At 41.5% G+C, this 22706-nt stretch overlaps 1 protein-coding gene across 1 annotated transcript in view; it reads left to right on the top strand.

Annotated features, from left to right (window-relative positions):
- Positions 1-22706, top strand: part of LOC117529046 (transmembrane protein 132C-like) — a 476757-nt gene that overhangs the window by 398010 nt on the left and 56041 nt on the right. The window contains exon 6 of the mRNA XM_034191745.1: positions 12188-12331. Within this exon, the coding sequence (XP_034047636.1) occupies positions 12188-12331 (144 nt within the window). The remainder of the gene's footprint in view (positions 1-12187; positions 12332-22706) is intronic.

Raw genomic sequence — 22706 nt, 5'->3', positions numbered from 1 at the left:
CTGTACATAAATGTTCCAGCCTGATACCCAACCCCAATTCCAATGAAGTTGGGGCATTGTGTAAAATGTAAATAAAAACAGAATACAATGATTTGCAAATCCTCTTCAACCTATATTCAACTGAATACACCACAAAGACAAGATATTTAATGTTCAAACTGATCAAATTTATTGTTTTCTGCAAATATTTACTCATTTTGAAATGGATGTCTGCAACATGTTTCAAAAAAGCTGGGACAGTGGTATGTTTACCACTGTGAAACATCACCTTTCCTTCTAACAACACTCAATAAGCGTTTGGGAACTGAGGACTGGCAGAACCATTTATAAACATTAATACACATATATGCAATTTATTCTTGCAAGACAGAAGGCATGTAGCGTGTGAGTGAACGTGGTGTGCGTGTGTGACCCCCCACCCACCCTTCCCGATCAGCCTACAACATCCTACTCAAAGCCAACTGACAACTTCTATCAGGAAGGGCCGACCACCAAAACAACACAAAGACAGACAAGAAGGAAAGGCAAGTGGTGAAGGCAATAGCTGTGAAGTGATTGTAGCTCATTAGCCCACAGTAATTCCATGTCACCACCTAGCAAGTGTGACCCACTCAATTCAACAGAGCACAACAGAAGTTCCAGAAGTAAAAATCCAATTTATATTATCCATAAGGATTTAGATTATGGACTAAAGTTGTAACCATCCAAAACAGACCCACTGAAAGCTATAATGTTGTGTAATGATAGAATGTGATCCTGCAGAAGCACACTTTAACCTTATTTTAACAAAAATGTGTGTTATTCCCAATTTCACTGAAAAGAACTACACTACCCACAATCCTAAATTGAAACAGTGATGTCTCTGACTGTGGCCATTGCTGTTGGAAGGTGAATATTTTTTAAACCCTGCACCTCGTAGGGTAACCAGTTGTTTTGCTGCTGGTGTACTCAGTTAATAAGTCATTTGGAAATGCTGCCTACATTTAGTGTGTGTGTCATTGGTTTTGCTGCACTAAGTTCAAATCCAGCTCAACGGGAGTTTACAAAACACCCCCATCTGTTAGTTTTGACATGTTTTGCTGTGGGTGGCTGTAAGTAAGTCCCTACGGCTGCTGCCTTGTTTTTGCTTGGGGTCGCCACAGCACATCTAGTGTGGATTTGCACGTTGAGTTGGCACAGGTTTTACATCGCATGCTCTTGCGGACGCAACTCTACGCTGAGAAACCAGCAGGGGTGGGGTTTGCACCAAGAACTGTCCACACTGAAACCAAGCACCCCAACCGCTTGGCCACCACCCTAGCACTTAGTACTCACTAAACAATCATATTTGCCGCAGGAGATGTGGTATACAACTTGGCAGTGAGCAGAAATGCGTTTGTGAGTGTGTGTGAAGAATCAGCTGACAGATGTTGCTGCTGTGAGGTAAACGCAAATGGTGATTGGACTCAGGAACAAAGCACTGCCCAATAAATAGGCTATATTTTACTGCACATTTAACACAAAATATATACACACACACAAATATATTATATGCTATTATTAACCATATAAACACTACGATAAAGAAAAGGATTAGAAGAAGGTTAAGATCAAGAAGGTTGAATTTGAATTGCATTATGGGATTAGTAGTTCCTTTTCTCTTAAATGTAATTATATACACAGTCTTGCACCTTTGCCATTTTTCTTTATCCTTTTCTTTTTCTTTTTTTTTTTTTTTTTTTAGCCAACTCGAACCTTTTTATGGTCACGATTTGTCTCATGCTTTAAAATGCTTTATATAAGGATTTTCTGAAATGTCAATGGAGAAAATGAACGGAACAGAAGCCCTTAAAAAGTAGGCAGTCACTATATATCTTATGGCAGTATATCTATGAAACATCTCATTTTATAAAATTCTACTGTTTTCTAAAAACACATGAATAAAATTTGCAGACTTGTAAGAAAGTACTTGACAGTACTGTACTGCCATCATGTAATTAGTTTATTTTTCCAGTTCATGACAGCACCAGCTACTTAGAATGTAGCAGGCTCATGGGCCTGTTTAGCTTGCTTGTGAGTAAAAAGTGTATTTTGCTAATATGGTGCCTGTTGAGTCACAACCCAGTTTATAGAAGATATCATTTAACCTTTCACTTGTAATATATAAAGCTGACCACGTGTGTGTGTTCGCTATGCACAGCCACAGTAATTACGCAATTGACACCAAACTTGGTACGGTGACTGGGGGCACCAAGGGGGAGGTCACTGGGGCCCTTAAGTGAAAAATGGACGTGCGCGAACGCGCAGACACACACGGTCAGCCTTATATATTAGATCATGACCCGCTCACTGGAGCCCTTATTTTCGCAGTTCATGTGGTACTCCGGTCAAGTAGCAAGCATCACACTTTACTTCCTACATAGTAGCAGCTGGCTAGGGTGCACTTTAATTACAGTCTGAATAGGCCAGCATGCCGCGTGTGAGTTAAGGCGCATGGTTTTTCAATTAAAATGTACCTGCTGTGTACGGCATGCCAGAGCATTGCAGTGATATGACATGCTATCACATTTTATCATAACATTAATGACAACATACAGACAACGCAATGGAACTTACTACACCTTTAACTAAAGTGGCATGAAATATACAATGACATGGCTAAAATTCTTCTTAATTACCCGTGTGTAGAACGAGTAACTCAGCTAGTGTTATACATTTATGAATTTGCTCCACTTGTTTCCAGCCGTTCTCATTTCAATAGAGAACAAATACGTCGTCAGTCTCTAATGTGATTGAAATATGAATCAAATACAGAAAGCACTCGAGCAATATGGTGGAAAATTAAAAGAAAACATCAGAAAATACAATGGTTTTAGGTTTGTGCTCTTCCCAAATTCAAATTTCTTCAGCAAATATGAATATGTATAGCTCATTGTAATCCAATTATGAACCAGTGCTTACTTGATGATCTTTAACTTTGTAATTTCATTTAAAGAAAAACAAGCTCTAACAAATAACATCAAGTCAGGTCAAATAAGTTTATAGTTATGGTACAAAAAACATGCACTTTTTGTTAACTGAAGAAAATGTGTAAGCTGGTTTACCAAATTTAATTTTTAAGTAAATTTAACCTTTATTTAAGCAGGTTAGTCCCACTGAGATCAAGATCTCTTTTACAAGGTAGACCTGGACAATTATGAAGTTTCCATCCCCCTCAACCTGCACGTCTTTGGATATATGAGGAAACCGGAGCACCTGGAGGAAATCCATGCAGTCACAGGGAGAACATGCAAACTCCACACAGAAAGGCTACAGATGGGAATCGAGCCCATGACCTTCTTGCTGTGAGGCAGCAGTGCTAATCACTAAGCTACTGTGCTACCAAAAAAGGATGAATAACAAAATTTTAAAATATATATATTTATTACTGTTATGTGCTGACACGGGTCAGAGAACCAAACCAGTATCTGACAATGGCCCAGCGCTAAATAACCAGAAAGCGGCTCCAAGAATCAAATTTATTCCCCCTCATGTGCAATAATTTGTGTATAACATAAATAGTCAGCTGTCTTGGCAAGGTGAAGGACGGCGCGCTCTCCAGCGCCCAAATGGATCGAAGCCCGGCACTTCTGGACTCAGATTCACCGCCAAACACCCCCCAGGTGGATACGACAAACTGACTCTGTGAAGGACGGAAAAGGTGAGGTAAGTCAACAGAGCTACAACAAATATCCTTCAGAGGCACACACTATCAGCAACACATTCAGGTCTGAATTTAAGCTTTACGTAAATGAGCAGCTTCTCACAACAGGTGGAGGATCATCAATCCGTACGCCACGGCAGTGAGAAGCAAACTGCACAATTCTCATCAATGTTCAAATATACTGCGTAACAAAACGCCAAATTACTATTAACGATTATTCAGACGATAATCACCTCTGATGTGTGCTGACAGCATGTGTCCCTCACCCGTCCTCCTTCACAGGCACGATGTGTCAAACCCTGGCGCATTCCTCAGCATCTCACAACCGAACGTCACAAGGTCGAGTTCTCGGCAATTCTGCTCAAATCACTCATGGCTTAAATGCAGAACGCCATCTCATTATCTGCTTCAGCTGAAAGTCTTTAAGTCTGCACGTGAGCATCATCCACAGGTGCTGCAAGTTGTTAGGCCTGCACGTGAACATCCTCCACAGGTGCAGCCAATAGTTCTGATGAGGGTGAAGGACTCTTCCGCCAGCACCTTCTCCACAGAAAAAAAACAGTTTGCATACCACCTGGAGAGCAAAGAAAAGAAAACAGCACCCAAATGTCCAGCCAAACCCCCCAACACACAACAGTACCCCCCCATCAACGGGAAGCCTGCCAGTGACCGAACAGACCAGGCCCAAGAACAGCACCTCCCTCCGGGGTCCACGACAGGAAGCAGACGGTGTAACGCCCCCAAAGTCCACAGCAGACAGCAGGACAGGGCACCGCGGCTGGAAGGCCAGCTGGCATCAACAAAAACCCCAAAAGAGTCCCAAGTACAACCTAACATACAAGAAAAATACAAAACCCACCCAAACCCTCCCCAGGGGACCGTCCCATCCAACCCCGGGAAGAAAAGAAAAACTCCCAAATCCAATAACCCAACATAGCCCCGACAACACAATACAAACACAATTTCACAAAGAAAAATAACAAACAACCCCTCCAGACGATGTGCAGAGCTCAACACCCCCCAGAAGACCTTTACCGCCAGTTCCAGGAGTAATAACCAAAGCCGGAATCCCACAGAGGTCCCCAGGTATACATTTGAGCAACAGCGCCCCCCAGAGGACCGTACCATCAACCCCAGGAGGCACCCTCCCCACAACCCAGGAACCCCAGACCAGGCCACACTTGGCTAGTCGACCCCACAATCAATTCCCCCCCAGAGGACCGTCCCATCAACCCTGGAGGTGGAATCTGAAAGGAAACATAAAAAACACAAAAACCCAACCCCCGGCGGACTCCACTAAACCACCCCGGGGCAAAGTAAACAACCGGAAACCCTGTTACCCTCCCCAGCACCCCGAAAGACCCCAGATTATTCCCAGAGCCTATCGTCAGTACAATTCCGGCAAATGGCACAAAACTACCAAGCCGGGGAAGGAAACAGGAAAAACTAACCCAGTCCCATCCCCTAAGCGCAGCGGAAAACCGGAAATACGTCTGGTGCCCCTAAACTGACCATACCACCAGCCTATCGGGAGGGGTGGAACTACCGAAATGGCGAACGGCACAGATTGGCCCACCACTCCGACTGAGGTATGTTCCCGCTGCACTACACCCCGGTAACGCCAATAACGAATGGTCAAAGGCCCACCGGGGCTGGAGTGGAACCGGGTACCAACCAAACCCAAAAAAACACCCCTGACAACCCCCCCCCCCCCAGGTGCAGAGGTTTTCTGAGAAACGCTCAGCGTAACCAACCTGCACCACCCCACAACCCAAAAGACAAACGTTCTTAGAGTACGTGAGGTTGGGGTTAGGGAAACAGAGAAATAAAAAAACAACAAAACAAAACGACCCAATCCACAAACAAAAATTACCTAAGGTCAAATAATGAAGACATACAATTACCTGAGTCCAGCCGAGCTCCGAACTGCCAGTCGTTCACCCAACCAGAACAGCCTCTAATTCCCTAAACACTGTATAACCCCTACATGAAAACAAAAACAGAACCAAATAACTAAATAACCAAAGGTCTGCCTTTTTTTTTTCTTTTTTATATATATTATGCCTGTCCAAAAGCACCTGGAGATACATCATCGTTATCTTTCTTGACGCTTATGTGACCGGGGCAATATGGCTGTTTCAGCTCGTCCGAGCTGCATGGGCTCATCCACAAGAGGAGCCAGAGGTCCCGTCGGAGGAGTCTCAGCGGGGCGAAGAAGAGGCGGCCCTGATCTCTGTCAGGTAAAGCCCCGAGACGGAAAGACCCACTCAGATGTCCGCCCTCTCTCGTGTCCACGCTCCTTTATCCAATCATCTAGACGAATAACCAAAGATATTAGCTCATCTAAATCTTTTGGTTCGTCACGGACTGCTAGCTCGTCTTTTAATAAATATTCAAACCATCCACAAACACTCCTCTCAAAGCTGCGGCATTCCAACCGGACTGAGCAGAAAAAATTCGGAAATCAACGGAATAATCTGCCGCATTCCGCCTCCCCTGCCTGAGATTCAGCAACCGTTGGGCAACGGTATTTGTTTTCACTGGATGGTCAAAAACCAATCGGAACTCCCGGGAGAAATCCTTAAAGGATCCTAACAATGGAGAGTTATTGCTCCACAACGCAGTGACCCAAGCTAAGGCGTCACCTCGAAGCAAATTTGTCACATATGAGACACGGCTACCATCAGAAGAGAAGGAAGCCGGTCGCTGAGCAAAAACCAGAGAACATTGCATCAAAAACGGAGCACAGGCTTCAACGTTTCCCGCATAAGGTTCCGGATGACAAATAATTGGTTCGGAAGCCGACTCTCTGGGTGACGGAGTTATCTGCACCGGTATTGATGGTGCCGCAGCTGGAGCAGCAGGAAGCGGAATGGCTTGCGCTGCGAGCTCCGTAACGCGGGCATCTGTTTGTTTAATTTGGTTTGCGAGATGCTGTAATTGCTCCCCTATCTTCTCCAAGTGTTCTTGAACTCTTTCCGCAAATGGAACCGCTTCTGCCGCTGGGTCCATTTAGTACTGGCCGGGAACTACTGTTATGTGCTGACACGGGTCAGAGAACCGAACCAGCGTCTGACAATGGCCCAGCGCTAAATAACCAGAAAGCGGTTCCAAGAAACAAATTTATTCTCCCTCATGTGCAATAATTCGTGTATAACATAAATAGTCAGCTGTCTTGGCAAGGTGAAGGACGGCACGCTCTCCAGCGCCCAAATGGACCACTTCTGGACTCAGATTCACCGCCGAACACCCCCCAGGTGGATACGACAAACTGACTCTGTGAAGGATGGAAAAGGTGAGGTAAGTCAACAGAGCTACAACAAATATCCTTCAGAGGCACACACTATCAGCAACACATTCAGGTCTGAATTTAATGAGCAGCTTTAATGAGCAGCTTTAATGAGCAGCTTCTCACAACAGGTGGAGGATCATCAATCCGTACGCCACGGCAGTGAGAAGCAAACTGCACAATTCTCATCAATGTTCAAATATACTGCGTAACAAAATGCCAAATTACTATTAACGATTATTCAGACGATAATCACCTCTGATGTGTGCTGACAGCATGTGTCCCTCACCCGTCCTCCTTCACAGGCACGATGTGTCAAACCCTGGCGCATTCCTCAGCATCTCACAACCGAACGTCACAAGGTCGAGTTCCCGGCAGTTCTGCTCAAATCACTCATGGCTTAAATGCAGAACGCCATCTCATTATCTGCTTCAGCTGAAAGTCTTTAAGTCTGCACGTGAACATCCTCCACAGGTGCAGCCAATACTTCTGATGAGGGTGAAGGACTCTTCCGCCAGCACCTTCTCCACAGAAAAAAACAGTTTGCATACTACCTGGAGAGCAAAGAAAACAGCACCAAAATGTCCAGCCAAACCCCCCAACACACAATAATTACAATGAACTTAAATGTTGATTTCTGAAAGTAGATGAAAATGGCTTCCAGTTCAATAAACAGCATTGTAAAGAAATGCTAAAGAGAGTAACACTACATAGAAGACTTATTAATAGGAAATAAGAATAACAAATTTTTAATATTGTGGAACTTTAAGCGACATCTTTTCTCAAGCCACTGGGGTGAAAAAACAAATGGTTTTGTCTGGAGACCAGCGTTCATTCTTTGCCTTTCAAAGGTCTCAGCTTCTGAGTATTTTTCTTTATCGAAACTAAGCTGTGATGAGCACAAACCGCTGTTAATGCAAATCCTTTGTACCACCGACATGCTGAGCGCTCAAGGATTACAGAGGTTGTCTTAACTGATCTCACCATCTCCTCCCTGTTCTTCTTAAAAGACTTGGATGCCTGATATTGGAGTGGTTTTCTTAATTTAATATGAAAGAACACTAGCACAGTCCCCATGGATAAATCCACCCTAATCTAGCTAAAATTCCCCAAAATAAATATACTTAATTTTAGTAGGCTTCTTTAGTGTTTAAGAAATATGAGATGATTAAAAAATGTACTTTTATTATGATCACAGCTAATAAATTTGGCTATAATCTGCTGATCCATAAGTCTTAGAGCAGTTATTGGGAAACATGTTTGAAGATCCTAAAAATTCTTTATATTTATTCCAGTTGCCGTTCATAATTGGTAAATGCTGTCACTGTGTTGCAGCACTGTTTCTTTATTTTAGTAAAGTTACAGTCTTTACTCTCTCTCTTGTACTACTGGTTTGGCAATAGCTTGGCATTAGGTGTTATTTCAAGGCAGTGACTTCGCACTTACATTAGCATAAGCTGATTACTGCCATCGTGAGGAACAAGATTTATAATGTGTTTCAAAAAACGCATACTGAGAACTGGCTGAGAACCAAAGTGAGGGGAGTGGCTTAAAGCAGTGATTAACAAGGTTTTAACTATTGTCCTGTCTTGAAAAATTGCTAGCATCACAAAATGCAATGCTAGCAGAGTAATATTAACATGACAGCCCAGTCGCATAATGTAATGCCAACCGACAAACGTTAGCATAAGTTGAGTGCCTCCATTGTGAGCAATGGGATTTCTAATGTGTTTTTTTTTTTTTTAACTAAGTTTGATTTTAAATTTTGTTTCCAAATATATTAAAGGATTTTTAACCAAGTAAGAGGTCTGTACGGCGAAATATTAAACCAAGGTGTCAGCGAGGTCCGTGTGAACAACACAGAGGTCTGATAAACCCCGTGAAGACCGAGCAAGTGAGGTTAATTTGTTTAATTTTTGACTATTACATATGAGGTCTATTAGAAAAGTATCCGACCTTATTATTTTTTTCCAAAAACATATGGATTTGAATCACATGTGATTGCGTCGGACAAGCTTGAACCCTCGTGTGCATGCATGACTTTTTCCACGCCTGTCGGTTGCGTCATTCGCCTGTGAGCAGGCTTTGAGTGAGGAGTGGTCCACCCCCTCGGCGGATTTTCATTGTCAGGAAATGGCGGAATGATTTGGGCTTTTTTTCCATCAGAATTTTTTCAGAAACTGTTAGAGACTGGCAGCTGGAAACCATTCAAAAAATGTATCTGGCTTTCGGTGAAAATGTTACAGGCTTCACAGAATAAGGACTGTTACTACAGCTTTAAAGACAGCTTTAAGTATGGCTTTAAGGACGCTCGGCGTGCCGTGCTTCGTGCCGCCATTGAGAGCCACAAACCACCGGATCATTTCTAAACGGATGGCTCTGTGGAGCCGGGACCGTCGTGTGCACTTTCTCTGCTCATCACAAGAGCTGGACATCAACCATTTTCCGGCAGATTTCACTTTTAACAAGAGATTTTGTCATGGAAAACCGAGCGGAGGCTTCACGCGTCACGACCGATTTGCTGATGGAGCGAGACAAAGGAACACCTCTGTTTTGGTCTCACAGGACGGCTTTGAGATGGCGTTCAGACAGCTGTCGGTGGTTTTTCCATCAAGTGATTATCCGAGAAATTGTGGATGTGCCTGGACATGCCAGAACATGTCACGTGAAGCTTCATCATGGCGTTGCTGTGCGCCATGCGGCACTGCCGCGACGCACGAAGCCTCCGCTCCTCTTTCCATGACAAAAACTCCTGTAACAGTGGAATGTGCCGTTCATTTCCAAACTGGACGCTGTGTTTTATCCGGGACGTCGTCTGACTAGCACAGGAATTGTGAAAAGATGTGAACATCAGCACTTTTTCGGCACATTGAGATAGACGTGTGGAGGAATTCCGCGTGTCGCGGCGGTGCCGCATGGCGCACAGCAACGCCGTGATGAAGCCTCACGGGACATGTTCTGGCATGTCCAGGCACATCCACAATTTCTCGGATAATCACTCGATGGAAAAACCACTGACAGCTGTCTGAACGCCATCTCAAAGCCGTCCTGTGAGACCAAAACGGAGGTGTTCCTTTGTCTCGCTCCATCAGCAAATCGGTCGTGACGCGTGAAGCCTCCGCTCGGCTTTCCATGACAAAATCTCTTGTTAAAAGTGAAATCTGCCGGAAAATGGCTGATGTCCAGCTCTTGTGATAACCAGAGAAAGTGCACACGACGGTCCGGCTCCACAGAGCCATCCGTTTAGAAATGATCTGGTGGTTTGTGCCTCTCGATGGCGGCACAGAGCGCGGCACGCCGAGCGTCCTTAAAGCCGTCCTTAAAGCTCTAGTAACAGTCCTTATTCTCTGTGAAGCCCGTAACATTTTCACCGAAAGCCAGATAAATTTTTCTAATGGTTTCCAGCTGCCAGTCTCTAACAGTTTCTGACAAAATTCTGATGGAAAAAAAGCCCAAATCATTCCGCCATTTCCTGACAATGAAAATCCGCCGAGGGGGTGGGCCACTCCTCACTCAAAGCCTGCTCACAGGCGAATGACGCAACCGGCAGGCGTGGAAAATCTCATGCATGCGCACGAGGGTTCAAGCTTGCCTGACGCAATCACACGTGATTCAAATCCATATGGTTTTTGAAAAAAATAATAAGGTCGGATACTTTTCTAATAGACCTCGCAAATAAACACACAAACTTACAGTATTGCCTGAATATGCTGCTGACGGGGTTGGGCTTGTTTGCTTTCTTCACCTCCATGAAGAACTTGCTAACAGATGGTCCAGTCGCTGGCTGATAAGCTTTCAGTCTGTGCGTTTTTACTGATGCTTTTTAGATATTTATGGAGTAGGTTCATGTCTGACTTGGTTTTTCGAATCGTGTTTTTAGCTTTCTGGTTTGTAACAAATGTGATCCGCAGTCCGGACAAAAAAAACATGAAAATTACAAAACTGTAAACAGTTTATTGAAGTTTTATAAAGGCTTCAGCATGCAATCCATCCAAACATATTGCAATTTGGTAAATTGCAATGAGTGAATAAATAGATAGTTGAGGAAACCAGTTTCTCATCAACAAAATTACTAAAAAAAAAAAAAAACTAAAACTACTCACTTGTAACTCACAAAATTAAAAAGGCATAAAATGAGGACATCATTTTGGCCACATGGTGTGCTCCCCTGGGCATGATCCATCATGCATGTGTCTTAATGTGGAGGGCTGCAATAACAGGAGAAGGCCAAGGTGACACCCATGCGTCACCTGGCTACGGCAGATAGATGACTACTTTTGACCGGTTGTCTGCCTTGTAGTTGGCATCCGGGACACAAGGTGGTTTTATAATGTGGTGGATACAGCATCAGCACAAATGATCAAACCTCAATATAATCAGGAAAAACCCTTTTTTCATGTGGGGACATTTGAATAGCCAAATCAGCTGAAAAAGCTATTTTGTTTTGCATTAGTAATATCACATAGATGTGTCTGCCACCTGCTGGATGGTTAGTGGATGCTGGACTGATGATGGAGGAGGAGCAGGTGTAGCCGTCGGTGAGAGGTACAGAAATGTATCAAATCGGGGACATAAACTGTTACTTTGTTTCACTGCACTAAATTTCTCAAATATCACAGCCATCACCCCCCGGTGCGTGCTTTGGCGCATGCTTTGGGTTTTCTAAAGCTGTGGGGTAACAGTAATACTGCTACATATTATGGACTAACTGTGCCGTTTTGAGTTCTGATTATTTGTTGACGAGCGAGATGTGAACACGTATGTTTGGTTTGGAGAACTGGGTGAGGTTCGCGGGTAGTTTCGGCATCCTAAATCTGGTCACTGCTCTGACATACATGTGTAAAGCCTCCATCTTCCACATAAAAGGGGTATATCGGAGAAAGTGATGTGGATTCTTCCATGAAAGCTGTTCTGTTGTGTTCATTCTATCACAGTGATTCTCTGGTCTCCTGTTAGACAGCAAATAAGAAAATGTTCTAACTAATGGAATTCATATTTTTCCTCTCTTCAGTGGACTGTTTCCCCCCTGCATTTAATTTGTGCTCATAGGCTACAGGCATCCCACAAGATAAAATTGATATCGATCTTCTCATTTAACTCGCAGTCTGACAGCAAAAAACCGCATTTCCCAGAATGTCAACACAGTAATTGTCCCTGTCACTTGTGTACTTTAGCGCTGAGTTGATGGTGATTCGAGTTTCTGCTTTGCTTTACAGGACGACGAGATCCTCAACACGGCCGTCCTCACCGGGCGCACGGTCGCCGTGCCGGTGAAGGTAGTCACCGTGGGAACAGATGGAGCAGTCTCTGATGTAACGGAGTCCGTGGAGTGCAAGTCAACAGATGAGCAGGTTATCAAGGTTAGTTTGACAAGTGTTTTTAGCAGCTTCTTTTTAAATATCACGGCATTTACCTTTTACTACTTTTGGGGGCAAAGTGGGCGGCTGCCAACAGATGTTTATGGTGAAAATGTCTTTTCTGCACGTTGATTTAAGACGCATATGTGCTGAAATTCATCCAGCAAAATAAAAGCTTCAGTTATTACAAATGTATACATATTTTTTTTCTTTTATGGCCACTGATTATTATTGTCTAAGAAATTCTTGGGATTTTATTCATGCCATTCCTCACTGTTGTTCTCCTGTAAGCAATTTTAGAAGTTAAAGAATGCGTTGTTTTGGAGACAGACACATTTTCACAGAACACTTTGCTTGACATTTATTACGAAATATCATTTATTTCAAGGGCTGAGCACCTGCAGCCATGAAGACAGAAAAGGACATGGCAATCTGACATTTGACCCCACTGACCTTGACCTTCACCCAAGTGACTGAACTCTTGCTGACCTTGCAGTTATAGCAGTAATGGAATCCAGTTAAATATGTGCCACATTTGGTCCAAATTGGGTTGAAAAATCAAACTCTTTGACGTTGACCTTTGTCAAAATGAAACATTTTTAAGGGAAATTTCAGGGTCAACCTTCATTGAAATAACAAGTTTGGTAGAAATCAGTAAAAGGACCTGGGATGAGTAGATGAAGAGACAGACATGCAGACAAGATGTTCACTCAAATGACTGAACTTTGGCAAATTTGTCTTTCCTGGGCAATTCCAGAGCCTATACCTCCGAGTGTGCGCCAAGCTCCGTGCAAATCTGAGCAATCAAGTCCAGGACCAACAGACTGAAAAGCTCCTTTGTCCCTCAGGCCATCAGACAAAAACGTCTGTTACCGTCATGGTGAAATGTCAACAGGAAGTCGGCAATTTTGATTTTAAGTTTCGATTTTGAGGTAATTTTTGCCATTTTTGGCCATTTCCACTACTTACATTTGAACAAACTCATCCTAGGGATTTCATCCAATCGTCTTCAAATTTGGTCCACATCATCATGACCCCATGATGATCAAAAGTTATCAAAAGAATGTAATTAGGTCAAAAGGCGTAGCTGCTAGGGTTTGTCAAACTTTGGCAAGCTTTTTGGAGGAAACCGTTTCACTTCAAACAGCTGTCACACCCACATACTTAATCGTAGATCCTTCAAACTTGCTGGACATGATGAGGGCTCAGCCCTGAATGTCGGCATATATTAGCTTCCCACCTCCGCCATAGCACCCCCCGGTGGTAACAGGAAATGTCCTATTTTTACTTTAACAGGTCCTGATGTCGCATAGTTAACCCAATCAACTTCATTCCACTTCTAAAACATGCAGAACAAGTTGGTGAACGTAGGCAATGATCGCCGTGAAGTTACGAGTAACGGCGTCCATGTGGCAGCATGCCAAATATCGACCCTTCGCTATGAAATTACGTTCTTCCTTTTGACGGCTTTAATTTTGTCAGGTCATATCATGAAAATTGATACACACGTCAAGCACGACAACCTCTTACAATTCATAGGGGTGTCACCAATGGGCGTGGCAAATTGCCTCAATAGCGCCCCCTTGAAACTTTCAAAAACCCCTCCCCATAGGGATTTTTTTTTTTTTTTTTTTTGGAGTAGGGAGATGAAAATTGGTACATGTGTGACTTGCATAGACGTACAAAAAAGTCTCTTGCACCATGGGTCTACTCCAAACAGGAAGTCGGCCATTTTGAATTTTCGTGGCATTTTGGCGTGATTTCCACATGTTGTATTTGAACAAACTCCTCCGAGGGATTTTGTCCGATGCGCTTCAAATTTCTTTCACAGCATCCAGAGATGATACAGATCAAAAGTTATCAAAAGCTTTTCTCTATGTCAAAGGGTGTGGCCGTTATGGCGCCGCCATTTTGACCCTTCACCATGGAACATTATACTTAAACAGGTCCTGATGTCACATAGTTAACCCAGTCAACTTCATTCCACTTCTAAAACATGCAAAGTGCCTCAACAGCGCTCCCTTGTAACTTTCAAAAACACCTCCCCCATATTGAAAGCTTTTCTCTATGTCGAAGGGTGTAGCTGCTATGGCGCCGCCATTTTGACCCTTCGCCATGGAACATCAAGTCATGATAACTCCTTCATGCTTTGCCTGATTGACTTTAAAATTCACATGTGTGATGACAGTTGGCCCCTGAACACACCTGACCCCCTGTTTGTGCTCTGAGCGCCCCCCCTAGTGGATAAACAATCAACTGGTCATAACTTCTTCATGCTTTACCTGATTGACTTGAAACTTCACATGTGTAATGAGGGTCAACCCCTTACCACAGTTTGCACCTCTGTTTGTACACTGAGCGCCCCCTAGTGGATGAACTATCAACATGTCATAACTCCATTCATTGTGTGATTTGCTTGAAATTTGAACTGTGTGATGAGTGGTTGCCCCTGTACGCACATGCCCACATCTGGTCACAAGGGGACGCGCTGGCCTTGGTAGGCGGTTGCATAGAACGAGGGCCCGTATATGACTGCTTGCAGTAATAGTTATATTTATAATAAACTTTTTTTTTTTACTTCCACTTTTGATACGCTGTGTGCTTCTTACCTTGTGTGCTGCTATACAATGCTGCTGGAACTCCAATTTCCCTGAGGGAATCTTCCCTAGGGATCAGTAAAGTTCTATCTAATCTAATCATCTTCAATGACCTAGTGATTGGTCTTTGGCAAATTTGCTCTCACCTGGAGCAATTCCAGAACCCAGATTCATATGTGTGTCAAGTTTGATACAAATTGTAGTGAAAAAATGAATAAATACATGTAAAATTCTGATCTTTGACACAATGATCTTGCCCTCAGTTTGACCTGTGGAATATTTGATCTCACCTTGGAAATTCCAGGACCCACCAACATGTGTTAAGTTTAGTGGATATTGAAGTGTAGGAATGTGTAGAGATCAACATTTTAACATGCATTAACCTGAGTTTCACATCCACTGTCAAAGAGAGACTAGAAAGTGACACTGGAACAGCGCTTATTGAAACTAACTTCAGGTAGAGTCACTCTTTTCTCTTTTTTGGGGGGAGTGGGTTGGGGGATGTGCTGAGAGACGATAAGGACAATGTGAATTTGGTCATTTCTTGCATTAAATAGTTTGCCTGCAGGCCACTGTCCTTGTGTTCACCCACAAGGACAGTTTTTAAAAATAGCTTTGGTTTGTAAAACCAGTCAATCACGGCCATCTTAACAGAATGCCCATTTCCACTGATGTACCGTACCCCATGCTGTTTGTGTTGAAATGCCCTCCAGAAGGCACCCTCTGATGATTCATGTGGCAGTAGCATCTTTCTGTGCCGGTCACCAGATGAAGCTTTAACCAAGGTCATAATGTGAACTCTTCCCATCAAAGTCGGGAATTCTACTGACTCACGGACACCATTGCTTTTCTGATTGCCAACCAAGTCAAACTCATGCTTTGTGCACATTCTAAACAAATATTGGTCTAGTTTGAAATACGATGAAAATAAATGTTTCAGAGAATTTTATCACATTCATTCAACCGGAATATTACTGTTCAATATAACATTCAGGAAGTGTCGGTAACCATTCCATTGTCATTCAGTGCACTGCTAATTACACAGGTTGGAAATTATTTGTTTTAGTTTTTTAACCTTCCTGCCGTGTTCAGGTCAAATCACACTGATTTGCATTTAAAACACTCAAATATTGTCTTTTACATCTGACTGCCTTGAGGCCTCATGATATCCTCCACACTGTGCACTTGAACATATAAGTGATGATCACCACTTTTATTGAATTTTGAGTGGTTTAGTCCACCTTGTTACACCTGTGCCCAGTCAGAAGTGACCACCATAGGAAATGAATGGGTACCCAGATTATATTCATCTATCAGATGAGAAAACATCCCCATACACACCACCCAAACACACACACATGACTTCATGTTGAGGAGTTTGGTCTCTGGTTTTCCATTTCTTTTTTACATTATATGTTAATTTTGGAATACATTATCAGTGCCTATTGTATTTTCACTGCAGTTATTCGGGCACTGTAAAAAATGCATAGTTGAGAAAACTTAAAATTTTAAGGCAACCTTATGCAGTACAATTTTTGAATTGTCTAAACAATTTGCTATTTAATTTTCCTAAGTCATATTTTGTTGTTGTACCAGTTACATTTACATTATTCTGTGAATAGTCACGACTATTAATTCTTCATCTGGCGTAAATAAACTTGTTTATTATCTGAATAGTGTGATTTACAGAACTACCAAAAGCTGATCAACCCCACAATCATTTTAACTACTGTCAATAAATAAATAAATAACTACATCTATCTATAAAGCAAGAAGTGTGTGTGTGTGTGTGGGGGGGCTCACATATCTCTCCATTTGTGAGATCGACCTCAGCTTTCGGATAAAGCTTGCACATGGCACAATGATAAGCATTTTTATGAAAATTTTTGGGATTAATTTTCAAACCTGTATTTTGAAACCTTTACTTTGATTAACATTGTAACATTCATACTTCCAAGATGGCGTGGCTCACTGATGTTACTGGTAGCAAAGTTAAACAATGTCAGATAATTCATGTTGCTCACACCATTTCACAATAAAATGTTTAATGCCAGCATCCCAGCAAATACTTTTACTGTGAAAGCCATGCTGTCAGTGTTCCTTGCAACTGAGTTTAACGACAACACTGAGGAGGCATTAGCTAAAAAATGTTTTTCGATACCAACACATTTCACACTATTTGTAGAACATTTTAGTAAGTACATAAGCTGAATAAAATATTATATTTGCTGTGAGTTCAAGTTTAAATAAACTGTGTTCAGGAGGTGGGATACTGATTTGCTGTTTCAAATATTCTAAATGTTCTGTTTAATTTTAATTTCTCACTCTCTTCCGATGACCTGTTTAATAGGAATACTTTTATTTTCATATAATTGATAATAAAACTGATTTTTTTAAATGATATGAAACACTATAATATTATAAGTACACCTCTTTCTACATCCCACCTTCAAACACAGCCTCATATGACCATCCATGAGAAATGTACTTAAGCTCCCAATTTTCTACAAGAATACAAACTTCCTCCATACTTTTGTCTGTGCTTTCTACACAAACTGGAGATACAAGGTCAGATGAGGTAGTTAAATGAATTCTTTTCACCACAACCAGTACAGCAACCATTAATGACATGTGAAATGAAGCACAGTCACCAACACTGTAACCATAGAATCCATAGACGATAATTCAGAATATGCCAACAGTGCCAAGAATGAGAACACCTCTGCTCCAACAGAAAGACATCCCACCACAGGTACGATCCAGTGTTTAAAACACAACACAAAACCACAGTTGTCAAGCATCTGTTGAAAAGAACAGAAACAAGTTGTCCATACAGCCAAGTGCATTGCATAGAACCAAAGTAAGAGTTTGTTCTTCAGTGGCCGCAATCAGAACCAATTTCCATGAAGACGTGTTGAAATGTCTCAAAAGTGAACTTGAGAGCCTTTGGGTAGGAGAGATGGAGGGCGTAGAGAAGGGCCAGAAAGATACGCCACAATTAAAACTTCAACTTCAGCTTATACACAATTATAAATTTAGACATAGTGGGGTGCACATGATTGGTCTGATATGTATTTTCCAGTTAAGTATACAGTAGTGTTCAGAATAATAGTAGTGCTATGTGACTAAAAAGATTAATCCAGGTTTTGAGTATATTTCTTATTGTTACATGGGAAACAAGGTACCAGTAGATTCAGTAGATTCTCACAAATCCAACAAGACCAAGCATTCATGATATGCACACTCTTAAGGCTGTGAAATTGGGCTATTAGTAAAAAAAACAAAGTAGAACAGGGGGTGTTCACAATAATAGTAGTGTGGCATTCATTCAGTGAGTTCGGCAATTTTGTGGAACAAACAGGTGTGAATCAGGTGTCCCCTATTTAAGGATGAAGCCAGCACCTGTTGAACATGCTTTTCTCTTTGAAAGCCTGAGGAAAATGGGACGTTCAAGACATTGTTCAGAAGAACAGCGTAGTTTGATTAAAATGTTGATTGGAGAGGGGAAAACCTATACGCAGGTGCAAAAAAATTATAGGCTGTTCATCTACAATGATCTCCAATGCTTTAAAATGGACAAAAAAAAACAGAGACGTGTGGAAGAAAATGGAAAACAACCATCAAAATGGATAGAAGAATAACCAGAATGGCAAAGGCTCACCCATTGATCAGCTCCAGGATGATCAAAGACAGTCTGGAGTTACCTGTAAGTGCTGTGACAGTTAGAAGACGCCTGTGTGAAGCTAATTTATTTGCAAGAATCCCCGGCAAAGTCCCTCTGTTAAATAAAAGACGTGCAGAAGAGGTTATAATTTGCCAAAGAACACATCAACTGGCCTAAAGAGAAATGGAGGAATATTTTGTGGACTGATGAGAGTAAAATTGTTTTTTTTGGGGGGTCCAAGGGCCGCAGACAGTTTGTGAGACGATCCCCAATCTCTGAATTCAAGCCACAGTTCACACAGTGAAGACAGTGAAGCATGGTGGTGCAAGCATCATGATATGGGCATGTTTCTCCTACTACGGTGTTGGGCCTATATATCGCATACAGGGTATCATGGATCAGTTTGGATATGTCAAAATACTTGAAGAGGTCATGTTGCCTTATGCTGAAGAGGACATGCCCTGAAATGGGTGTTTCAACAAGACAACGACCCCAAGCACACTAGTAACCGAGTAAAATCTTGGTTCCAAACCAATAAAATTAATGCATCGCAGATGTGAAGAAATCATGAAAAACTGTGGTTATACAACTAAATACCAGTTTAGTGATTCACCAGATTGCTAAAAAAGCAGTTTGAACATAATAGTTTTGAGTTTGTAGCGTCAACAGCAGATGCTACTATTATTGTGAACACCCCCTTTTTCTACTTTTTTTTACTAATAGCCCAATTTCATAGCCTTAAGAGTGTGCATATCATGAATGCTTGATCTTGTTGGATTTGTGAGAATCTACTGAATCTACTGGTACCTTGTTTCCCATGTAACAATAAGAAATATACTCAAAGCCTGGATTAATCTTTTTAGTCAAATAGCACGACTATTTTTCTGAACAGTACTGTAGCTATTTTAATTGTCAAACCAATTAGAATATCAGCTCTGCTGAATAGATTGGAGTTTTCTTCTCGACTATGTTAACCACTACTCTGAGACACTGTTCACAGCTAAAAAGAGTGTTACATAAAAATTTGGTGGTGATGAATGTTTTTTGTGTTAATTGAAGAACAGTTAAAACAGACCGGTCAAATTTGACTGGGAACACTAAAGTAAAGAGGGGTGAACATGGCAGGAGTGTTGAACACAGACAATATAACAGTCGTGCATGCCTCAGATTTTTTTATTTTTGGTTATATCAAAAACACGTCACAGCAAGACAGTTTGGGGTTCAGCCCATGCCCAAACTGTCAGGACCATAGTTCTCTCAAACTATGGTATGTGTACCATTGGTGGTACGCTGAGTCAATCGTGCAAACACATTTTTTTAATGGTGTAATTCAAATAAAATCGAGGCTAACTCAAAAACCTTTAATTGCATCAATACAACCAAACGGAGCAGACCGTTCATAATGAAGGATTTAACAGCTTTATGGCTTTGACACTTAAATTAAACCAATCTGACACCGTTCTTTGCGAAATGAAACAGTGCTTCATAAGAGACGGACTCTGCTCTGTAAGTGAAGCGAAATGAAGCAATGATTCATAAGAGACTGACTCTGCTCTGTAAGCGAAGCGAAATGAAGCAATGATTCATAAGGGTTGGATTCTTAAAAAAGATAAATGTGTTAAAAAAAAAAAAAAGTCAGACTCTGTTAGTTATTTTATAGATATATAATTATATTATCAAAAAATAAAAAAAAAATTAAATAATATAATATATTAAATATTATATTATTTCTGTAACATAACTGTATGCACTCTGCTAATACATGCTTCAGATACAGAGCTTCAAATTAGTTTCTGCTTTAACAGACAAACGTGGCAGAGACCAATTATAAAGTGATTAAAATCTGCCACATGCGTGTAGGCTATTATGTTGCATGTACGAGGGCCGTCCTTGTTAAGACATGTAGGCGTGTGTCAGTTACTTATTCTCAAGCTTTTAACACAGGCTTCTTTGTTTATTCACAAGCAATTGCCACAATACAGATTTAAGGTATTTCTAGATGTCGTCTTTCAAAACGAGGGTGTATTATGTGGACGGCAGTTTCTGATGAATCCCTCAATGCAACAGGTCAGAATAAGAGTTTTTATTTGCTCTGCGTGCTGGGGCCAACAGGTCTGCTGCAGTATACTGCTCACGATGAAAATAAATGTATAACAACAATAATGTGCCGTTAATTATGAGCGACTGAGATTACAGTTGCAGGGCTATGACGCTGTTTCACAAAAGTCTTTCTGCTGATGTGACTGAACCCGACTCAACATGAGTAGCATTTTGAAATATTTGTCTGAACCCGACCCAACCAGTCAGGCCCGGATCGGCTATCGAAGCTCTAGTTTTCAAGGACATGCAGTCATTTTGACAACTTCTCTGTCCTCCTCCTCTGTCAAAATGCACTGCAGATTCTCGACTGATGCTGTGTATGCGAGAGAAGTCGGTTCTTCTTTACTGCCGGATACAGTCCTGGATGTCAGAGGCAGTCAACAACGAATGTAAAACTGCTTTAAGCTGTCAGCTTCAGTTTAAACTGATCTAAATCCAGTGGTGGGCACAGTTCCGCTAATCCAATAATTATCGAAGATAATGTTTTCATTATTGGATTAGCTTTTCAGATAACTTTGAAAACCATTATCAGACTAATTATCTTCTGATAAGTTTTGGTCCGATAATTTTTAAACCGTTAACCTGGTAAACAAAGCTGAACAGCTACAAACACTTATAAAATTTAAAATCAGTTGAGCACCTACCTGTTAAATGTTTTGTAGCAGATGTGTAGTTCTACCCTCTCCAAACAGAGGAGAGCTACTTCTAGAAGAAACTGCTCTATCCTCTGCAGGCAAAGGAGAACTGGTCACAAAAAAAAAACTCATTTCTTTTTATCCTATACTGATATGTGGGCAATATCACCCAAGTCATGCAGAGGCATTTAATTTTTAATGTATGGTTCAAATTTTAACCAAACTAATTTCGGACAAGTTATTTAAATTAACGTCACATCTAAAGTTTTATAAAGTGAAAATATCAGATATATGTTTTAGTTTTAAAGGAATGTGTTAATTTTTAAGGTTTTAGTGTGGACATGCTGTGTCCATGTGCATTATGGGTATCTCAGTACATTCACGACAGGAGAAATGCATTTGAGACGCTCTGATCAGGCTCCACGGACAACAGCATTAAACTCTTTGTATATTGTTGTGAATATATTGTCTGGGTTTATAGCCGTTGCTATTGTGTTTGTGTTTATTAAATTCCACGCATCTAAACGTAGCAGACATGGATTATCTGGAATTTTGTTTTGGCAAGTTTCACGGTCTCTACTGCCATCTCCTGGACAGTAGTGTTCATGGCAGTATTCACCTTGAAGCTGGGCAGACACTGTATGATATTTTCAATCACTGTACTCTGTTCCAGCTCAAACTGTACCACAGAACCACACAGTGTAAAAGTTCAGAGCGCATGATTTATGTTCTCACACACACTGTACATTCAAAAACCACACGTCGGACTCGTGTTTCCAGAAGCAAAACGTAAACAGAAGCTTTTTTCAAACTTAACTTACATTTCTTATTTTTTACAAAAACTCTCTATGGCAGACATCAAATTAAAAAAAAAAAAATACAAGACTTTACATGAGTTGAAGAATAAGGGGGAAAAGAAACAGAAGCTGCTCTCCCAAAGAGATGATCACTGTTATGCTCTCTGCTGTGTTTGCATAGGCACAGTGTGAGAGGTTGGACGCTTGTAGCGCTTCAGCAGTGAGATACCCTCACGACGGCCGACCAGAATATCAAACAGGTTTGATTTTCATCCGACCATACGATTGGTGATCAGGAGGTGGTCATGAGCTGTTAAGCGCAGCTCGTTACTCCATGTATACTACACAACGTAATTAACCTGAAACTCGGGGCAATCCAAAAAAATTCTCGCACACGTGAAAATTCAGCTGAAAAGGGGCCAAAACTCGCACAGTGTAAACCCAGCTTAAGTACTGGACATCTGGTACCAGTAGATCATGACAGTGTTCTATTTATTTTGACACCGGTTATATCAGACGGTTATGTACGAGGTCTGTCAATAAAGTATAGGTCTTTTTTATTTTTTTCAAAAACTATATGGATTT

Source organism: Thalassophryne amazonica, chromosome 17 (genome assembly GCF_902500255.1).
Source record: "Thalassophryne amazonica chromosome 17, fThaAma1.1, whole genome shotgun sequence".
Lineage (NCBI taxonomy): Eukaryota > Metazoa > Chordata > Actinopteri > Batrachoidiformes > Batrachoididae > Thalassophryne > Thalassophryne amazonica.
This window is presented reverse-complemented; position numbering and strand designations above follow the sequence as displayed.